General features: G+C 45.7%; 1 protein-coding gene and 1 long non-coding RNA gene across 4 annotated transcripts in view; one reads left to right on the plus strand and one right to left on the minus strand.

Moving 5' to 3' along the window:
- Pi4kb (phosphatidylinositol 4-kinase beta) overlaps nt 1-17,637 on the minus strand; it is a 32,131-nt gene that overhangs the window by 9,715 nt on the left and 4,779 nt on the right. Inside the window, exons 2-8 of one of the 2 annotated variants that reach the window (XM_052179835.1) lie at nt 13,218-14,154; nt 8,985-9,029; nt 4,884-5,111; nt 3,835-4,062; nt 1,748-1,857; nt 998-1,102; nt 702-825 (exon numbers count right to left, since the gene is read on the minus strand). In XM_052179835.1, the coding sequence (XP_052035795.1) occupies nt 702-825; nt 998-1,102; nt 1,748-1,857; nt 3,835-4,062; nt 4,884-5,111; nt 8,985-9,029; nt 13,218-14,126 (1,749 nt within the window). In that variant the 5' untranslated portion in view covers nt 14,127-14,154. The remainder of the gene's footprint in view (nt 1-701; nt 826-997; nt 1,103-1,747; nt 1,858-3,834; nt 4,063-4,883; nt 5,112-8,984; nt 9,030-13,217; nt 14,155-17,637) is intronic. The other variant, XM_052179836.1, reaches the window with a different exon arrangement.
- On the plus strand, nt 772-3,553 carry LOC127683013 (uncharacterized). 2 transcript variants are annotated; one of them, XR_007977469.1, is made up of 3 exons: nt 772-865; nt 1,577-3,060; nt 3,410-3,553. It is a non-coding gene; the product is annotated as an uncharacterized LOC127683013 (long non-coding RNA). The 2 variants fall into 2 exon arrangements; XR_007977468.1 differs by having other exon boundaries at nt 1,577-3,553.

Raw genomic sequence — 17,637 nt, forward strand, 5'->3', positions numbered from 1 at the left:
TAAAAGCACCTCCTGCTCTTGAAGGGGATGTGGGTCCAGTACCTAGCACTCATGTGGCTTCTTACAACTAACTCCAGTTCCAGGAGGATCTGACACCCTGTTCTGATCTCCGTGGACACTGTACACATGTGCTGTGAAGACAAGCATGCCAGGAAACCATCCATATGCATAAATGAAAATAAATGTTTTTTTTAAAACACAAAACTAAACACAAATACTTGAGCACAGTGTAAATCCATCCATCCCAGATCATATGGGAGGTTCTGATTTAAAGGACAAATCTGAAGTGTGGTGGTACACGTACATCATCCTATCCTTGGGAGGAAGGCAGGGGGATCAAGGGTACAAGCCCATCTTTGACTATAACTGAGTTCAAGGCCATCCTGAATTACAAGATCCTCTCTGAAATCACACCCCTCAATCAAAAACAAACACAAACGTGGCTCTGTGATATTCAGTATCAGAACAGGGCAGATGCAGTTCCAGAAAGAACCAACAGAGGCCACCATGGAGCTGTTCATTTTGTGGCTGAGCGTCTCTGGAGAAAGGCAGACCAGTTTCAGTTTAGTCTTCCCATTCACACCTGGGTAGGAGCAGGTGCCCAACAGAGCTCCCTGGAGTTGCACTGAAAGGCTTTCCTTTCAACGCCCCTTTCCCTGTGTGTTTCATTTCCTTTATTTGCTGTGCTTCCATCTCTTTACCTGCAGTTGTTTCAACACCTGGAAAGCCAGCAGCTCCTGGCGAAGGTCATCTCCACACTTGACAATGACTGAAAGGAGTCGCCAATTGGGAAGATGGCCATATGGGGAACCTTCTCTGATCCTCCTGTAAAGAGGAGATAAAGAAGTCACAGGATGACGCCAGGGTAAGGACTCAGCCCACAGAGGAAGTCTGATGGAGTGTTTAGCGGTAGAAGGGCAATGGACGGGGTGAGCATCTGAAGACACCCTGGAATATCAGGGGACTGAGACTACTTGCTACCCTCTACCCTCCTCACCGCACTTTCTCCTGCCAGGGCTCTTTGAGGGCGACTGCAGAAGGGTCTTCAGGATCTCGTTTGAAGGCTGTGGGAGTATGAGCCAGCTGTTCTGAAAGGCGCCGTCTAGCAGGAAGAAAATACACAATTTACTAGGCAGAGTTATCTCAGAGCTGCATCATGCTTTGTCCACTTTCCCTTGCCACAGTTCCTAGATTCCTGGAAGATTCTTGGCTGGGAAAGCCAGAGAAGCAAGGATAATCAAGGATACAATTTTGCTAACCTGGTAGTTTGTGATCATGTTAAAATGCAGAGAGCCTGGTTTTCCTCATTCCTCTATCCCAATATTGATTCAGAATGGGTGTGACTCCAGAATCTGCATGTATAACAAGATTTCTTCTCTGCCTTCAAAAAGAAGGATTCCACTTGGGGGTCTCACTTTGATTATTGGTTTTGGGTTTCTTTTTTTGTGGTGCTTGGAACTGAACCCATGGTCTTTCACATGCTAGTCAAGTGCAACTTGGAGAAATAAAACTCAAATGCCCTCTGGGGCACTTTCTTCTTTTTGGAACTTTCTTAAAATATCATTTCTTTTTGTAGTAGCTCAAGCAATGTCTCAGCTGCGCCTTCAGGGCCTCAAGTACCGAGCAAGGACAGAATAAGGAGATAAGGGAGAGAGACACAAAGCTGACAGTTGGTGACCAGACACAGGACAAAGAGGCAGAATAAAAGAAGAAAATGAAGATGAAGGATGATGTGATCGGACCATACCGGATGTCTCCTGCCGCAATGAACACAGGCTCCTTGCTCTCCTGGCTGGTGATGCTGTCCACCGAGAACTGGGAGATGTTGTCACAGCTGTTGGTGTGCACTTCAGGGAGCTGGAAGAGCAGGTCAGAAGTGCTAATACAGATCTCCCTCTTGCCCTCTGCTCACTTGCCACTACCTACCTATGGCATGGTGGTCTATCACTGCACTCCAGCCTTCTCCCAAAGCCACCATGGTTCCACATCACTACGGCCTTGAGTCATGGATCCCACAGCAGTGTTCTCAAAGTGTGAACTACTCCAATAGAATTCATGGAAATGCACATGGAAATGCATAGGAAGTGCAGATTCTCAGTTCTCACCATCAGCCCAAATTAGAACTACTGGGAATGAAATCTTGAAGTTGCATTTTTATAAACTTTCTAGAATACTCCCGACACTAAGAACTCTCCAGCTCCTGCTTTCCCAGCTTCCACTTGAGTGTGGGGACTTTAGGTGAACCACCACACCCAGAGGTTTTCTTCAGGCTAAATCTCCACCTAATCTCCTCACTCTTAAAATATATTTTGCCGGGCAGTGGTGGGACACGCCTGTAATCCCAGCACTCTGGGAGGCAGAGGCAGGCAGATTTCTGAATTCGAGGCCAGCCTGGTCTACAGAGTGAGTTCCAGGACAGCCAGGGCTACACAGAGAAACCCTGTCTCGAAAAAACCAAATTCAAAAAAAAAAAAAAAAAAAAAAAAAACCAAACCAAACCGACCCCAAGAAGTCTCTGCCCTTCCTTTTACAAAGTACTCTCAATTCCACCTGCCATCTAATGCACAGTGATTCATGAATCTCTTCAGACAGCCCCATAGTGAAGCTTGAGTTTCTACCATAGCTAACAGGGCTGAGTGAGTGCAAGGCTTGTTGAGGTGGGCTGGCCTCTCTAGCCTTGCTCATCACTGCTCCTCTCCTCACACTACACATCCAGCATATACTAATTTCTTTTCATTCCTATCATGGCCATATTCCACCTTCTCTTCCTCAGGCTTAATGTTCTTTGTTCTGCTAATTCCAACCTGCTTCAAGCCTCAGCTGAAAGGTCACATCCTCCAGGAAATCTTTTGATTCCCATGCTGAGTCTGGAGTAAGTACTCTCTCTCCCTTTGGGCACTTCCAAAATGTCTCACGCTCCCTGTTGCAGCACAGATCACACCAGACTAGAATTGCCAGCTGACTGGTCTGATTCTGTTAGCACCTAAACTCTTGCAGGTATAAGCCAAGTCTCACTCATTAGCATATGGCACTCAAGTTCCTTCTGCTTCAACCTTTCAGGTGAGATTACAGCTGTGAGTCACTATACCCAGACATCTCTATTTCTCTCTTTTTTAAATATTTATTTTATGTATATGAGTGTTTGCCTGTGTGTACCATGTATGTACAGTATCCAAAGAGGCCAGCAGAGGGGCTCAGGTCCCCGAGACTGGAGTTACTGACAGTTGTGAGCCACTGTAAAGGTGCTGGGAAGGAACACAGTTCTCTACAAGGGCAGCCAGTGCTGAGTCCTGGGCTCTGTCTCCAGCCCTTTGTAGATTTGACTGAATGCATGCATGGCTTGTTGGTCTCTGTTGTCCTCAACTTTATATAGCAAGTGTTTCTTAAATATGTTATTAATTTCCCCTAGGTCTACATGTTCTCCTTACATTGAACCTGAACTCCTGCTGTAAGAGCACAAGCTTGAACCTTGAGCCTATTCCAACCAGCTATTCAGACCTTTTTCTTCTCATCCCCCTTACTATGTACAATATTCATACGGATATGTGCCTCACTCTGCTAACAGGTGTATTCATTCACAGTATCAAAAGCTCCTGGAGAGCCGGGCAGTGTTGGCACAGGCCTGTAATCCCAGCACTTGGGAGGCAGAAGCAGGCGGATTTCTGAGTTTGAGGCCAGCCTGGTCTACAGAGTGAGTTCCAGGACAGCCAGGGCTACACAGAGAAACCCTGTCTCGAAAAAACCAAAAAAAAAAAAAAAAAAAAAAAAAAAAAAAAAAAAGCTCCTGGAGAGCAGTGCTGTGCCCCCAGGATTATCTCCTTGGAGATCCCTCACCTCCACTTGCAGCTCGCCTATGTCATCCACCGACCAGGCTTCATCATCATTGTCGTAATTGGGCACAGTGCTGAAGCTGCCAGCCCGCTGCTCATGAGTGATGCCACATTCAGGCAGGTTCTCTACAGACCGTGTACTCCGAATTCGGTTTTCAGGAATCCGCGCAGGAACACTAGTTGTGTCAAAGTTTTCACATTCAAGAACTTCCACGTAGATCAGGTAGGGAGCCTAGGTGGGAGAAGAGAGCATTTGCCACTACTTCCCTATCTAAGTTCTACTGACACAGTTCTTCTGTTCTAACCCTCGTCAGCATCCATTGTGACTATGGATAAATGCACAGGTAGGAACTTGTATTACATTTGGGTAAAGGGTGCACATGCCTTCTGAGCTTATCATTAGGTCTTCAGAAGGCACATGTGCAACTGGGAAAAACTGCTCCAACTATCTATGACAGTCTTCCAGAGAGGCCTAGAAGCTCTGTGGGCTCATGCTAAAGTCAGGGTCCAAGAAAGTAGACAGAAAAAATGGATAAAGTGAGATGTGTGTTAAGGAGAATCCTATTTTTTGATACTTCCTCTGAGAGAACATGAACCATGGACCATCACATCCTTCCAGTAAGCAGACAAACATAGCTTAATTTTCCCTAGTATGAATTGGGAGTATTTCTTTCCTTTTTACCCTCTCAGATCAAAAAAGTCTTGAAACTTTTTCCTGTACATATATGGAGGTTATGCCTGGATAGCCTAAATGTTAGAAAAAGTCTGGAGGAACTACCAAAGGAGGGTGAGTAGGTGAAAAGCCACTCTCCCTCAGTATGGCACGGGGTAAACTGGAATTATTCGGCTGCTTTGATCCATAAAAACAAGACTCAACAAGTTGTGCAGGAGGGTTCTTAGGCTCTCAGTATCACAAGAGCAATGAAGTAGACGCACCGTTAGCATATGCACCATAAACTAAAAAGGTCCCTGATGTACCAGTAAGGAACAGTGCCTGAGCAATCATGGGGATGCAGTCAGGCGAGAGGAAGGGTCCGGGTGAGAGCCTCTTACCTTATCCTTGGAATTGAGGACAACAGCTTGCGTGTGGGGCACACGGACCACGTGGTGGTCAAAGCCAGCTGTTGGCAGCCAGACTCGGGCAGGGAGCTTATGGTTGAGCAGGGAAAGCTCTGAGATCAGCCTTTGTGTTTTTTGCTCTTTAGTGGGGAGCGTGGCCAGCCGTTTGCCGATTGCCATCAAGGACTTGATGAATTCTCGCTCAGGGGCCAGCCGGACAGGCTACAGAGGGTTGAGATTAAACCAAAGATGGTAAAGGAAACATGGAAAAAAGTGGCCCATCCCTCTTATTTCTTTCTGGCCAGGGCCCCTAGTTTTTAAAGAGTGCAGGAAAGGAGCTACCTTTGGCCATGATAGGAGTTTCCACCCTACTTTTCTCAGCTTGAATTGGGAAGAACACTCCCTCTTCTGAAGGCTACTTTCTGGGGACTCAAAATGACCTGAACTCAGTTCACTGGGACAGAATCCTTTCCTTGGACCTGTGTCCTCAAAAGCTATTCCAAGCCTTTAGTATAGACAAGGGGACAAGGTCTCACAAAGCTATCCAGGGCTTCAGACAGAAGAGTTCATCCCATCTGGGCCCTCAGGCTGGATCTGTGCTGAGGGGCTCTGCCAGGCCCCAAAGTCTAGGGTAAGCTTCAGAGAAGGTGCTCTTTTTCCTCTGACCCCGATTGCTCTCCATGGCACATACATACCCCAGCATCCACATCCTTGGATGAGTTAAGTGCACATGCAGGGGATGAAAAGAGAATGAGCGGACTGTACTGAGGGCGTAGTCCATGGGAAGAGAAAAGCAGGTGGAGGGTGGGTTGCACAGGTGGGTGGAGAAAGCAATAGCTCCTTTTAGCTCTTGGTGGCCCTTCTAAAGGCTTGTCTCTAGCAGTTCCTCCTGGGGTTCTTCTCTTCCTCTGCCTCTCAGAGACTAAGCTCCCCATTTGAGTTCCCTGTGGTAAGCTTGGTTCCTTTTGTCAGGTATTACAGCAGTAACTGTTCTGTATTGCTGAAAGACCAAAGTCAAGTCTGGAGACTAAGGTAGGGTGGGGAGAAGGATGGACTCACGTAGACATGAGGAAAAGCTCTATTAGTCTAAGCCTATCTATGACAGGGACCCTTTACCAGGACAGCCACAAAATTGGACAGAATGGTGTACACCTACAATCCTAGTACCCTGAAAGGCAAGGCAAGGAAAATCACAAGTTAGAGGCCAGCCTGGGCTATATAGTGAGAACTTGACTCAAACAAAACCCCCATACACTAGGCATGGTGACCCATATCCTAGCACGTGGGAGGCTGACACAGGAGGATTGCCACAAATTCCAGGCCAACTTGGATTAGTAATTACTAGGTTAGCCAGTACTACATACCAAAACCCTGTCTCAAAACAAAACCAAAGATATTTACTATACAACTCCATATCTCATCATGTCTCTTCAGTTATACATAATAATCCCTTCCTCTTTATGCTCTTCTTTTTGAAATAAAATTTCATTTATCAGGATTGTCTCTCCCTTTCTATCTCTTTTTTCTTTTCCTTCCTTCCTTCCTTCCTTTTTTTTTTTTTTTTTTTTTTTTTGAGAGGGTCATGCTATGTAGCCCTGTCTGGGTTAGAACTCACTATGTACACCAGGCTGGCCTTGAACTCACAGGAATCCTCCTGCCCCTACCTTCTCAGTACTAGGATTAAAGATTACATCAAGCTGGCTTATTTTTCTGATTCAGAGTTTTTACCCTTATTGCTCATTATTACAAAAAAAAAAAAAAAAGAAAGAAAAAAAGAAAGAAAAAAAGAACACCTTTTTCTTTTTTCAAGATTAAGAACAAACCTTATTTAAGACTTCTGTTAATGAAAAAAATTACTTTGAGAACTTCACATATGAGTATATGGTCTACCGCTTCTATCTTCCCAAATCCCTCATACTCCCTTTTGAAGTCATGATCTCTTCTATAAGTGCCATTTTTTAAAAAAGTAGATTTATTCAGAGTTTGGACACACTGGGAGCAGAAAGACCCGGTCCCCCCCCCCATACCTTTTTTAAAAAATGTTTTTATAGTTTACAATATTATAGAAAAGATGGCCAGGCGGTGGTGGCACACGCCTGTAATCCCAGCACTCTGGGAGGCAGAGGCAGGCAGATTTCTGAGTTCAAGGCCAGTCTGGTCTATAGAGTAAGTTCCAGGACAGCCAGGGCTACACAGAGAAACCCTGTCTCAAAAAAACCAAATCCAAACAAAAAAAGAAAAAAGAAAAAAAAAAAAGAAAAGATGAAACTACTAGGCTTGGAAATTGTTTTTGAGACAGGATCTCACTATGTAGCTCTGACTGGCTTAGTTGTCAAACTCACAGAGATCTGCCTGCCTCTGCCTCTGTATGTGCTGGGATTAAAGGCACATACCATTACACCTGGCTAATTTTTTAAGAAATTATTTATGTGTATGGGCGTTTGCCTACATGTATGTATGTCTATTACCATGTATGTGTAGTGCCCATGGAGACAAGAGAACATCAGTCCTCTGAGACTGGAGTACACGTGGTTGTAAACCATCATGTGGGTATTGGGAATCAAACCCAGGTATTCTGCAAGAGCAATCAGTGCTCTTAATCCCAGTGCCAATCCCTCCAGCCCCTTATTCTTGCTTTTATACAGATTGTACTAAGTCCAATTAGTGTTATGCACATGTGCAACTGTGTAAGGTTCACTCCAGAGAGCACTGATTCTACCCCACCCCCACCCCCACAACTACTGTCTGCTGGAGAAACTCATCTAGGAGTGGAGCCTTAAGTTTTTCCCACCCAGAACCCTCTTTTGAGCACTGAGCAATACCATGTTCACCTGTACATGCAGACTAGAGTCAGGGTACAAAGAAACCTCACAGCCTCTATTCTATGATGGGGGAGGAGGGGCTGGCTTAAAGCCCTGCACAGTAGTGAGGAAGGGAAGCTTTAAGGTCAGAGCTTAAAGAGAAAAAGAAAATATGATGGAACTGGACTTCAAGGATCTCTAGAAATATCCTGGGGGCTTAACACAGCAAGAAAAGAATGAGGCCCTGGGTTCCCTCCCAGAAAGAGAGAGGGCTGGGTGTGGGATAGAGAGCTAAAGATTCATGCCTTTATCTTGATCCCTGAATCCGTCCACTCAGGTGGCAATGGGTCACTGTCCCAAGGGCCTTCCACCCCAACCAATTCATAGTCATCTCATGTAGAAAAGGCAGGATTCTTTTTCATTCTCAAATTAGCCTTTCAGTTGTACACCCGTTACCTAACCATACTGGATATGACCCCAGGCCTCCAAAAAGGAGGCTCTGCCACAGGGGAGGAGAAGGGATCACGATTAAGAGAGGATCAGTACAGGAACTAGAAATCAGATTGGGTAGACAAAGAATAAAATGTTAAAAAAAAATTTTTTTTAAATCATCCAAACTCCCAGAGGGTCCAGCATTTCCTCTCACGTCTTTGCCCAGGAACAAGGTCCAAGACCCTGTAGGACTAGAGGGTCATGGGTTAGTCCAGAGAAAATAAGAAGAGAGAACAGGGATTACGGGATATCCTGGGCAGTGAGCTGGGGAATGGGAAGAACTCAGACCTGGAAGAAATAAAGTTAAAAAGGAAAACCAGTTGTGGGAAGGAAAAACTTCCCCTCAGGCCAATTCCTGTTTGTTTTTGGAGTTGGGTCAGCCAGCACAGGGTCTAATATTCAGAAAACTGAATAAATATTTGATGGGCTGATAGCAGAAGCCATAGGGAAAGGGTTCTTGGTAGGAGAAATGGGATACTGGAGGTTTCTGCCAAGCAGTCCTTGGCTCTAATCCAGGAGTAAATTCTACCTCTCCCAGCTGCTTGCTCCTGAGACTGAGGAGCTAGGGCAACAGCACAACATTCCAGCTGCTGTCTGAGCAAAGGATCAGCTGAGCCTTCTGGGCCTGAGCATGGGGCACGAGCAAAGCTCAGGGGGAAAGTTCCAGGTCTGGGAGCCTGGCAGGGACGTACTAATCTCCAGGAACCAAAGAGGTCTTCACGGGTCATCGAAGACATGGGACGGAGAGGAAATGCGGCCGCGCATGGAGCCTGCCACCCAGTCCCAGCCTGGCCCCACTTACGGAACTGAATGAATTATCAATACTCTCGGTGCTGGAGGAGAGCTCCTGGGAAAGGGCCAGAGGGCAAGGGGAAGAAGGGATGGGGTTGGGGGGGGAGGAGGGAAAGAGACAAAGGCAAAGAATTTAGCTCCAACTTGGTTCGTAACTGCTTCTCTTGTGCAGTTCTATCTGCTTTAGTGAGAGACAGTCAGGCTGGAACTGCCAGCTGCCCAGTCTAGACATCTGTGGGAAGTTAGAATGCCAGCTCAGACCCTGAGATCAGAAGCTGAAGGCCAAGGCACCTTTTGCTTTCTGTTTTTGCCTGAACAAATCTTTTTGATCAAAATCCTAGAGCTGGGTCCCCAGTGCAGTAACTGCCTGACCAAGGCTCACTTTTTTCCTACCACTCACTCACATGCCTTCAACCAACCCCTTCCTCTAGGACAACTACAAACTGCAAGACCCCGGTGGTACAGAGTCTATATTCTTGTAGCTTCTTAGTAATCTCAGGACAAGCTAAGCTTTCAGGTGTACATACCTCCTCTCAGTCGGCCCCATGATTACCCTAGGAAACCTAACCCCACCCTTGAACCTGTGCAACAAAGGGTATCCCAAACCCATGAACCTGAAAGTCTGTGGGCTGAATGCTCAAAAACTGCATCAGTCTTATATCTTCCAAACCGTCTTAGTCTTCCTGCCAGGCTACTGCACTTGACACTAAATATATTTGACGTATGTTAGACAATTAGATCCTAAGCAGGGCAATGGCAATCTCGATTCCAGCCCGAAGTCTAGATCCCAATAATCTAAACATCACCCCAGCTGAAGGCAGTAACACATGCCTGTAATCTCAGTACTTAGGAGGCTGAGGCAGACAGATCAAGAGCTCAAGGCTAGCCCAGGCTATATACTGAGTCTTTCTTAGAAAACAAACAAACAAACAAAAAAAAAATTACAAAATGAACAACATCCCTCTCCTGTGTTAGCTGGTATCTGGGAACAAAGTGAGGGACAGCTCATTCAGTAATTGTGGAGCAGTACTCACATTCTGGGTTCTACGCACTATATCCTATCAGGGCAGGCAGCCAGAGAGGGAGGGGCCTGGGCTAAGGCAATCTTGAGAATTCCTAGAGCAAGAAGGCAGTAGGCATTGCATTCTATTCTACAGCAAGCATTTCAAGCCTCTGCTTAACTCAATTCTGTGACTGAAGTTCCTGATAGAGGCACTACATTTGGGTTTTCCTCTAAGAATCTAGGCAGAAGAGCATTTGCAGGGTATAGCCACACTTGGAAACACCCTGCTAAAGCTACAACTCTTCTACTTTAAGTAGAGGTGGGAAAGAAAGAGGCAGTGAGGATGTCAGAATCTGTTATAATCTGCTGGTCCAATTTCTATACTTATGCTAGTTGTGAAAGAATAAAGGCAGAAAATTGGCCTAGCTAATCCTCTCCCAGACAGGCCCTAGTGGACTCATTAATGTCCACAGCAGGCAGTAGGATCTCATGATCTGTTCTCCTCCTCCTCACTAGGCCTGAGTCACTTGTACTGAGTCAGCTTCAGGGAGTAAAGCTGAAGCCAAGAGCTGACATCACCCTTATCAGGCTGGAAAGACTTCAGTGTGACATGCAGGAGATTTCTCTGTACAAAGGTTACAGTCCTGAAAAGACAAACCTAATCTCTTTGGAGTGTCATTATATAAGGGAGGGTGTGATTAAGGGGGTTGATACCTAAATCACTCTCTGATTCTTGTGCCACCCTGCCAATTCTATGCCAAAATATTTATCATCTGGTTACAAATAGAAAGGAAAATTGAGGCTGATAAGAACTGCTTGGTGTTGGAGGGAGGGGGCTTGGGTGTGTATGTGACTCTTTAGGGAACATAAAGGGATCCTCATAAGAACATGGAAACTTCTGTGAGATCTGGCCAGTGAAGAAGAGTTTTGTAGGGAGACTCCAGGCAGAAAGTAGCCCTGGGCCTCTTCTCTTCCCAAGCCCCACTCACTGTTCTGGAGCTCTTCCACAGTGCGAGGAGCATGGGGTTAACCAGAACCCACGAGGCCATCTGAGGCTGGGAGCAAGTATCCTCCATCCATTTGCACATTGTACAGGGATAACAGCCAGTTGTTTAGTAAATGTTTCATACAATGGAGGAAGAAAGGAAAACCAATTCCCTTGGTGCCTCAAGCACAAAGGCGTTGATAGACACATCATCAAAATATCAAAAGGGACGGGCAGAAATTTCTGAGCTGAAGTCTCCATGCCTAGAAACCTAATGGTATTTATGTTTATGTATCTGATTTCCCAAGGAGCCTCAGTGGAGTTAAGTGTCTCACTCTCAGCATCAGATAACCCAGAAGGGCCACAGGAAGTGCTATTTTTTTCCTTTCCTGGATCTAGAACCCAAGAGGAGCCAGGTGGGGAAGAAAGGTAACTGGAGAACCCACCCTAGAGATTTAAACACTCATAGAATACCTGCCTCTCAGAGCCATCCATAATCCTGCAGCAGAAGTTAGATGCATAGAAGAGGGACCCCAGACCAGCACAGGGTAAGAGAAACCCTAAGGCCTCTGCTTTTCTGGTCCTAAGATGCAGACTAAAAAATAGATACAGGGAAAAGTCAAGCCAGACAGGAGGCACCAGTGAACCCCTCCCAGAAGCACACTCACTCTGACCGGGTCTGACCTTACATGAGAAGCTTCCAGAGAAGCTCAAGCCCTTTAGGACCTCAGTTCCACCAAGATCTGGACTCTTGTTGCTCTGTAGTGACCTCCCTTTCTAGACCCTGGACTCTGCCACCAAGCTAAACAGAACTGGAAACAGTCTGATCTAGCTCCCAGAACAGCCTGGGCTTTGTCTGTACATGGATCTGGAAGTGTAGGTTGTCACATCCTGGGCTCTTCTTCTCCAGTGACCTCTCTTATAGCTGGGATCTGGGAAAGCAGATGCTGAGAAATAAGCTAGGCAGCTCAGCAGTGACTATGAGCACGAGCTATGGACTGCGCTCTGGTCTAATAGTCACTACTGAGCGACCTTAGTAGTCATTTAACATCTCTAAGTCTGTTTCTCATTGGTAAAATCACACCACTTAAGAGTTGTTGTGAGGGTTCCATGCACAGTATCTGGCATGCTGCCCAGCATATCAATGGTCAATAAATGTTGGCACATTTAGCTTTAGTATCATTAAAATATCATAATAAAATACATTTCCAGGGGGAACAGGCTCTGAATTTCCCTTGCCTACTGCATTTCCTTTCTCTATCCTCTGACATCCCTCTACTTGAAAGAAACTCTACTGTATTAAATATGTGGGTGGTTTACACCACACAGAATCTACACCACAGAGAGTCAGATGCAAGGACATGGGCACATGTATTCCATTGGTTTTTTTTTTTTAATCCCTTCTTTCCTAGGCGTGGCTGGCAACCAGGACTAGAGCCTGCCAATGAGGCCTGGAACACAACTATCTGGGACATCAGGCCGCTCAGTTATCTACTGGGTACCTTTCCCACTGTCTTTCTAGATGTATAGTGGAGGGCGGCACTAAGGCCCTGACTGCCTGCTTTCTGCTCTGTACCACAGGTCAGACACCCTGCTGCTGCCAAACTTCCTTTTCTCAGCTTCATCTCATCAAGTAGGCATTAGAGTTACTTTGCCAAGGCTATTTCTTTCTCCCCTTTTTATATATCTCAAAAGAAGGCAGGCTGTTACATTCTGCTGAGACCTATTGGTAGAGAATAAATCTATGCTAACAAAAAGGATCTTTGGGGAGGGAGGGAAAAGAATGACGAAAATGGCCAGGAGAAGTTGTTGATGTTCTAGTTAGCATCTTCTCTCTTCCAGCACATAGAAAGAGCACAGCTCCTTTTCCTTCTCTGTGGTGGCTGCTGTGCTCTCAGCTAGGCAAGGTCTCAAGCAGGGTGCATCAGGTCTGTGTCACAGTTCTTAGTATGTAGTTAATAGGATGACAGTGCCATTTAGTGACATCAACCCTGGACAAAGTCAAGAGTATCAGCCTTGCCATTAGATAACCTGAGGCAAGTCACTTTATCTCTCTAGTCTCTGAAATTTTCCTGTGTAAAATGAGGCCATTGGAATACATGAATTCTAAAGTCTTTTTCCATTCTAACATTCCATGCTTCTATAAGTGAAATGAACAGAGGAAAGGACAGAAGGTAGAGTAACCCCACATAAGACATCCTGTCTTCATACAACCCTCAGACACCTTGCCCATCTATCCCTCCCCCCAATTTTACCTCATCCTCATTCTCCACTTTAGGGTTGCTGGCTGTTCGTTTCAGGTTGCTGCTGAGACTTATGCTGGCCGTAGCATCTGACTTAGAACGCTGGTGAGTCCTTTTAGAGGGAGACAGCCCCGTGTCAGGGGCTGGGCTTAACGTAGGCAGCTCCCTCTTTCGGTGAGCTGGCTTCAGCTCATCTGAGAGGATTAGCTTCCGTAACTTGGTCCCTCGGGAGTGTCGTTGAGTGGAAATGTGCATGTCTGAAGAGTAGGCCCCAAGCAACAGGGCACACTGGAGGGAAAAGTTGATGCTCTGGCGACAGCGGTGGACTATGTAGGGTTTAATGGCATCACCCACATCCTCATCCATATGGATGTACATGTTAAGCAACTGGGGCAAATAGAAGTCCACATCCTCATTGCGAAAGCAGAAGAGCCGGTTGCCAATGTAGGCTTGCACGCCAGGCTCCTTGGAGTTATACAAGTATGAAATGGCCATAGAGATGTCAAACAGTTTTGACTCAAACAGCCTCAGGAGCCAAGACTGTTTGGCTGAGTTGTTCTGTCGGCGTCTTCTTGCTCCTTTGGCTGTGCCAGAGGCCACACCAGCCCCCATCTCATCTTCTTCCTCCCTGATCTGGGCAGGTGGATCATCAAGGCAACGGATCTCATTGTCCACACCATCCCCATTAACCAACTCCAGCGGGGTGCCTTTGCTAGAGATGGCTACACCTCCATGCAAAAGCTTGACTTTCTCCAGTACCTCCTGGCAGGCCTTCTGGGCCACCTCAGGGTCAATCACTGACAGTTCCCCGACCCCCTCCGTGATGACACTTAGTAGGGAGCCCCCGTTATTCCCTGATGGGCTAGGAGTAGGCTCAGAAGTTGGCTTCAGGGTGGCAGGCTCCACTACCATGTCTCCCATGGCTACAGCCAGACTTCGAGCTTCCAAGCTAGAGGAGGGAGGGAGAAAAGAAGAGAAGGAACACATACATACACTGGTTAGTGGTGTCATCTTCAGGTCTTCCCTTTACCACGAAGCCTGTTCAAACAACTCCTCCTTCAACAGCAGATGATGTCATCTCAACAGAAATCTGCCTTCACTGCCTCCCCACTTCTGATCACTGCATTCGTACCTATTCACAGTAGCCTTGGTTCTTTGCTTGTCTGTGAAAATGCTGTTTTATATGTGGTATGTTAAGACAGTTTGACAAATTTTTCAGTATCCTGGAGATCAACTCAAGTCTTACTCTCTTTTCTTTAACTCTAAATACTTTTCTCTCACTCTTCCGGTGTCACTTTCAAATGCTAGTGGCGATGCTTTCCCCTTCTGTATTTCCTTATTCATAACATATGTCACACACAAGTCCTCTGCTTCTCCCCCAATTTAGTATCAAAGCTGTTATTGTCTTCTGAGTCTTACTCTATAGCCCAGGCTATTCTTAAACTTGTAGCAATTCTCCTGCCTCAGCCTTCCTAGTACTGGAATTACAGATACCAGCTACTACTCTATGCTTTGGTTATAGATACTTTCCTTTTCAGCCTCAAAAAATCCAGGGAATAAGAGCCAGCAAATACAATACTAGGCTTCACTTAGTAGAAAGCATCTCTAAAACAGCCAGCCAGCCAGCCATCATCAACCTTGTGGAAGCTGCACCATTTTCTTCATATCTGGCTTCCTAACACACCCATGCTCTATGTTTATAAGCCACACAAATGTAAACACTCATGTATCTTCAGTCTCAGTTTCCTCAGCTGCAAACTGAGGGAAAAGTACTTACTTCATTGCTGCTGTACAGAAGACAAGCTGATGCGGATGAAAGGATTTAACACAGGTCTGGCACACAGTAGTACTCTAGTATTCAACAATGCTAGCTGAATTGTAACCCCATAAAAGGTTAATAAACAGCATGTGCATATATACTATTATTCTAGAAAGGATTTGAATTGCATTTACCATTTGTGACTCTTGAAAAAATTATGACCACCTTTCGCTACCCCTTACTGCTTTCCCCACTGTCACATAAAAGCTCTAGAAACTGGAAGGGCTCTAAGAAGACAAAAAGAAATCAGGACTCTGGATCAACTTGTCAAAGTAGTCAGAGAATGCTGTTGATAAAAGCCATTGCCTCTAAGAGTAGCCTTGCCACCAAACCAGATTAGGAGAATTGGCAAAAAGCAGGAGGGGATTTTAGAGTGATCCAGATCTGGAAAATAAATCTAGAATATTTTGTCAGGTGATCCTGGCTTCAGAATCTGGGCATAGCTATCAGTAAACTCAGAGTCTTCGTCCCAAACCGGCAAAGAACATCTAGTGCACACTTCAGAAGGAGAAGCTTTTATAAAACTAGAGAGTAAGTCATGCCTAAGTGTTAGTGACATTTTCCTTTGTTCTAGTGAGGCTGGGCTATCTATACTTTGGGTGGTAGAAAAGGGTACTCAGTACATGGTTTTCTGGTTACTCTGAGGAGTTTTTATTCATTCCCCCACCTTGCTCCCCCCCATAGGGGTCTCTGTAAATTTCCAGCTGGCCTTGAACTCACTATTTAGCAGGGGATGATCTTAAACTTCTGAACTTCTTTCTGCCTTTACTTCCCATGCCCTAGAGTTAGAGGCAGGTTTTCCTGTTTACGCAGTGACAGGGACTGAACCCAGGCCTCATGTGTGCTAGGCTTGCACTCCCCAGCTAAGCCCACTTCCAGCTGCAGATGCCCACTTTCTACTGCTTTCCTTCTATGGCATTCATTTGTCCAGCATCACAGGGTCCACTTTCCTGCCACCCCAGCAGTCAGGACCAAAGCTGTGTAGAAAGGAACTCTTCTACTCTCAGATACTAAGAAAAAGGGATACTTTAGTTCGTCTTTCTCCCAACTGTCAAGCAGGAAATGTATCTCTGCACTTCCTGATGAATTGTGGGCTTCGCATCAGAAGGTAAGAAGGTGGTGTTCTTCTCTACACTCTCTCACAGAGTTGGGCCGTGCCTCTGAGCAGCAGAACCAGCAAGGCTGCCTACGTGCATTTGCCTGTGACCATGACTGTGGATTGCACAGGAATAATAAAGAAGCTATAATCGCTCATTGCCTTACTTCTGTAGGACACCCTCATGATCTTTACTTCAATTGGGACTTCTACCTTCTAGATCTTCTGGCTTCAACCAATCCCATTCAACTAACTCTTTCTCAGTGTCCATATGCTTAGCTTGTCCTTTTCATGGTTTCTATACCAGAGATTTCTAAATTACAAAGCTCCTAAAAGTCTGTTTTTCAAAACTGTAAAGGGGGTCTGGTACCAGGTGCAGAACTATAACTCTGGAGAGTCAGAGGCAGGAGGATCAAGAGCACAAGGTTATCCTCAGTTACACAGAGAAGTTCAAGGCCCAGATTACAAGAATCATCTAAAAACAAAACACACATTTTAAAGGAATTCTGAGAATATAAACTTAGAAGTGGACTGCTTGCCTAACATGTGCAAAGCCCTGTGTTTGATCCCCAGCACGATTAAAATAAAACCAACCATCCCCAAGACTTCCAAGAGAAATGAAGTTGTCATTCTCAAACACAAGAGTTCTTAGATGTCACCAGGAAATTAATTTTCCCGTGCCAATTAATTGGAATTGTGTTTATTATTGACTCCAGGAAGGCAGGTAAATACACCATCACCCTTTTATCCCATAGACAAAAGAAGACAATTTCCCAGGGCTCAGCAAGGAACCCCATTTCACAGTATTCAGAGTACTTCCACAGTGCACAGACTCTCTCACCTGTCTGAGAAACTAGATGCTATCAACATGTGCAGAAAAGCCGGGCAGAGGGAGGTGAGGTAGGCTCAGTGGGTAGGAGCACTTGCAGTACCTGCAAGCTTGGTGGCCCGAGTGCTATCCTTTGAGCATAAGGCAGGAGAGAATCAATTAAGCCAGGAAAGTCAGTCTCTCACCTTCACATGCATGGAGTAGCATATAGACAGACAGACAGACAGACACACACACACACACACATGCGCGCGCACGTGCAGGAACACACAAATGAAACATGAAATTTCAGAAAAAGCAGGGCATGGTGGTATATGCCTTTAATCTTGGCACTTGGGTAGTAGAGGCAGGAGAAACTATTGTCAAAACAAAACTAAAGCCAAAACCAAAATACAAAAGATGACAACACCCCCCAAAAGTAGGGCAGATAAGCCCAACTTCTCTTTTATATAAGCATCTCCACTGACTACTAGCTACCACCTGCATCTTGGGGACTCAGGGACTGCCAGTAACAGAGATTTAGAGGAGGGACAAGATCAGATCATATTGGCAATTGAGATAACAGAAGAGGGACTGAGAAGATCTCTGAAAGCTCAAGGATCTGAGTCTGATCCCCAGAATTCATGGCAAACAAAGCCCAGCATGAAGCCTGCAGCACACACTTGCGATCCCCAGTGCTGGAACAGAC

The sequence above is a fragment of the Apodemus sylvaticus genome, chromosome 4 (genome assembly GCF_947179515.1).
Source record: "Apodemus sylvaticus chromosome 4, mApoSyl1.1, whole genome shotgun sequence".
Lineage (NCBI taxonomy): Eukaryota > Metazoa > Chordata > Mammalia > Rodentia > Muridae > Apodemus > Apodemus sylvaticus.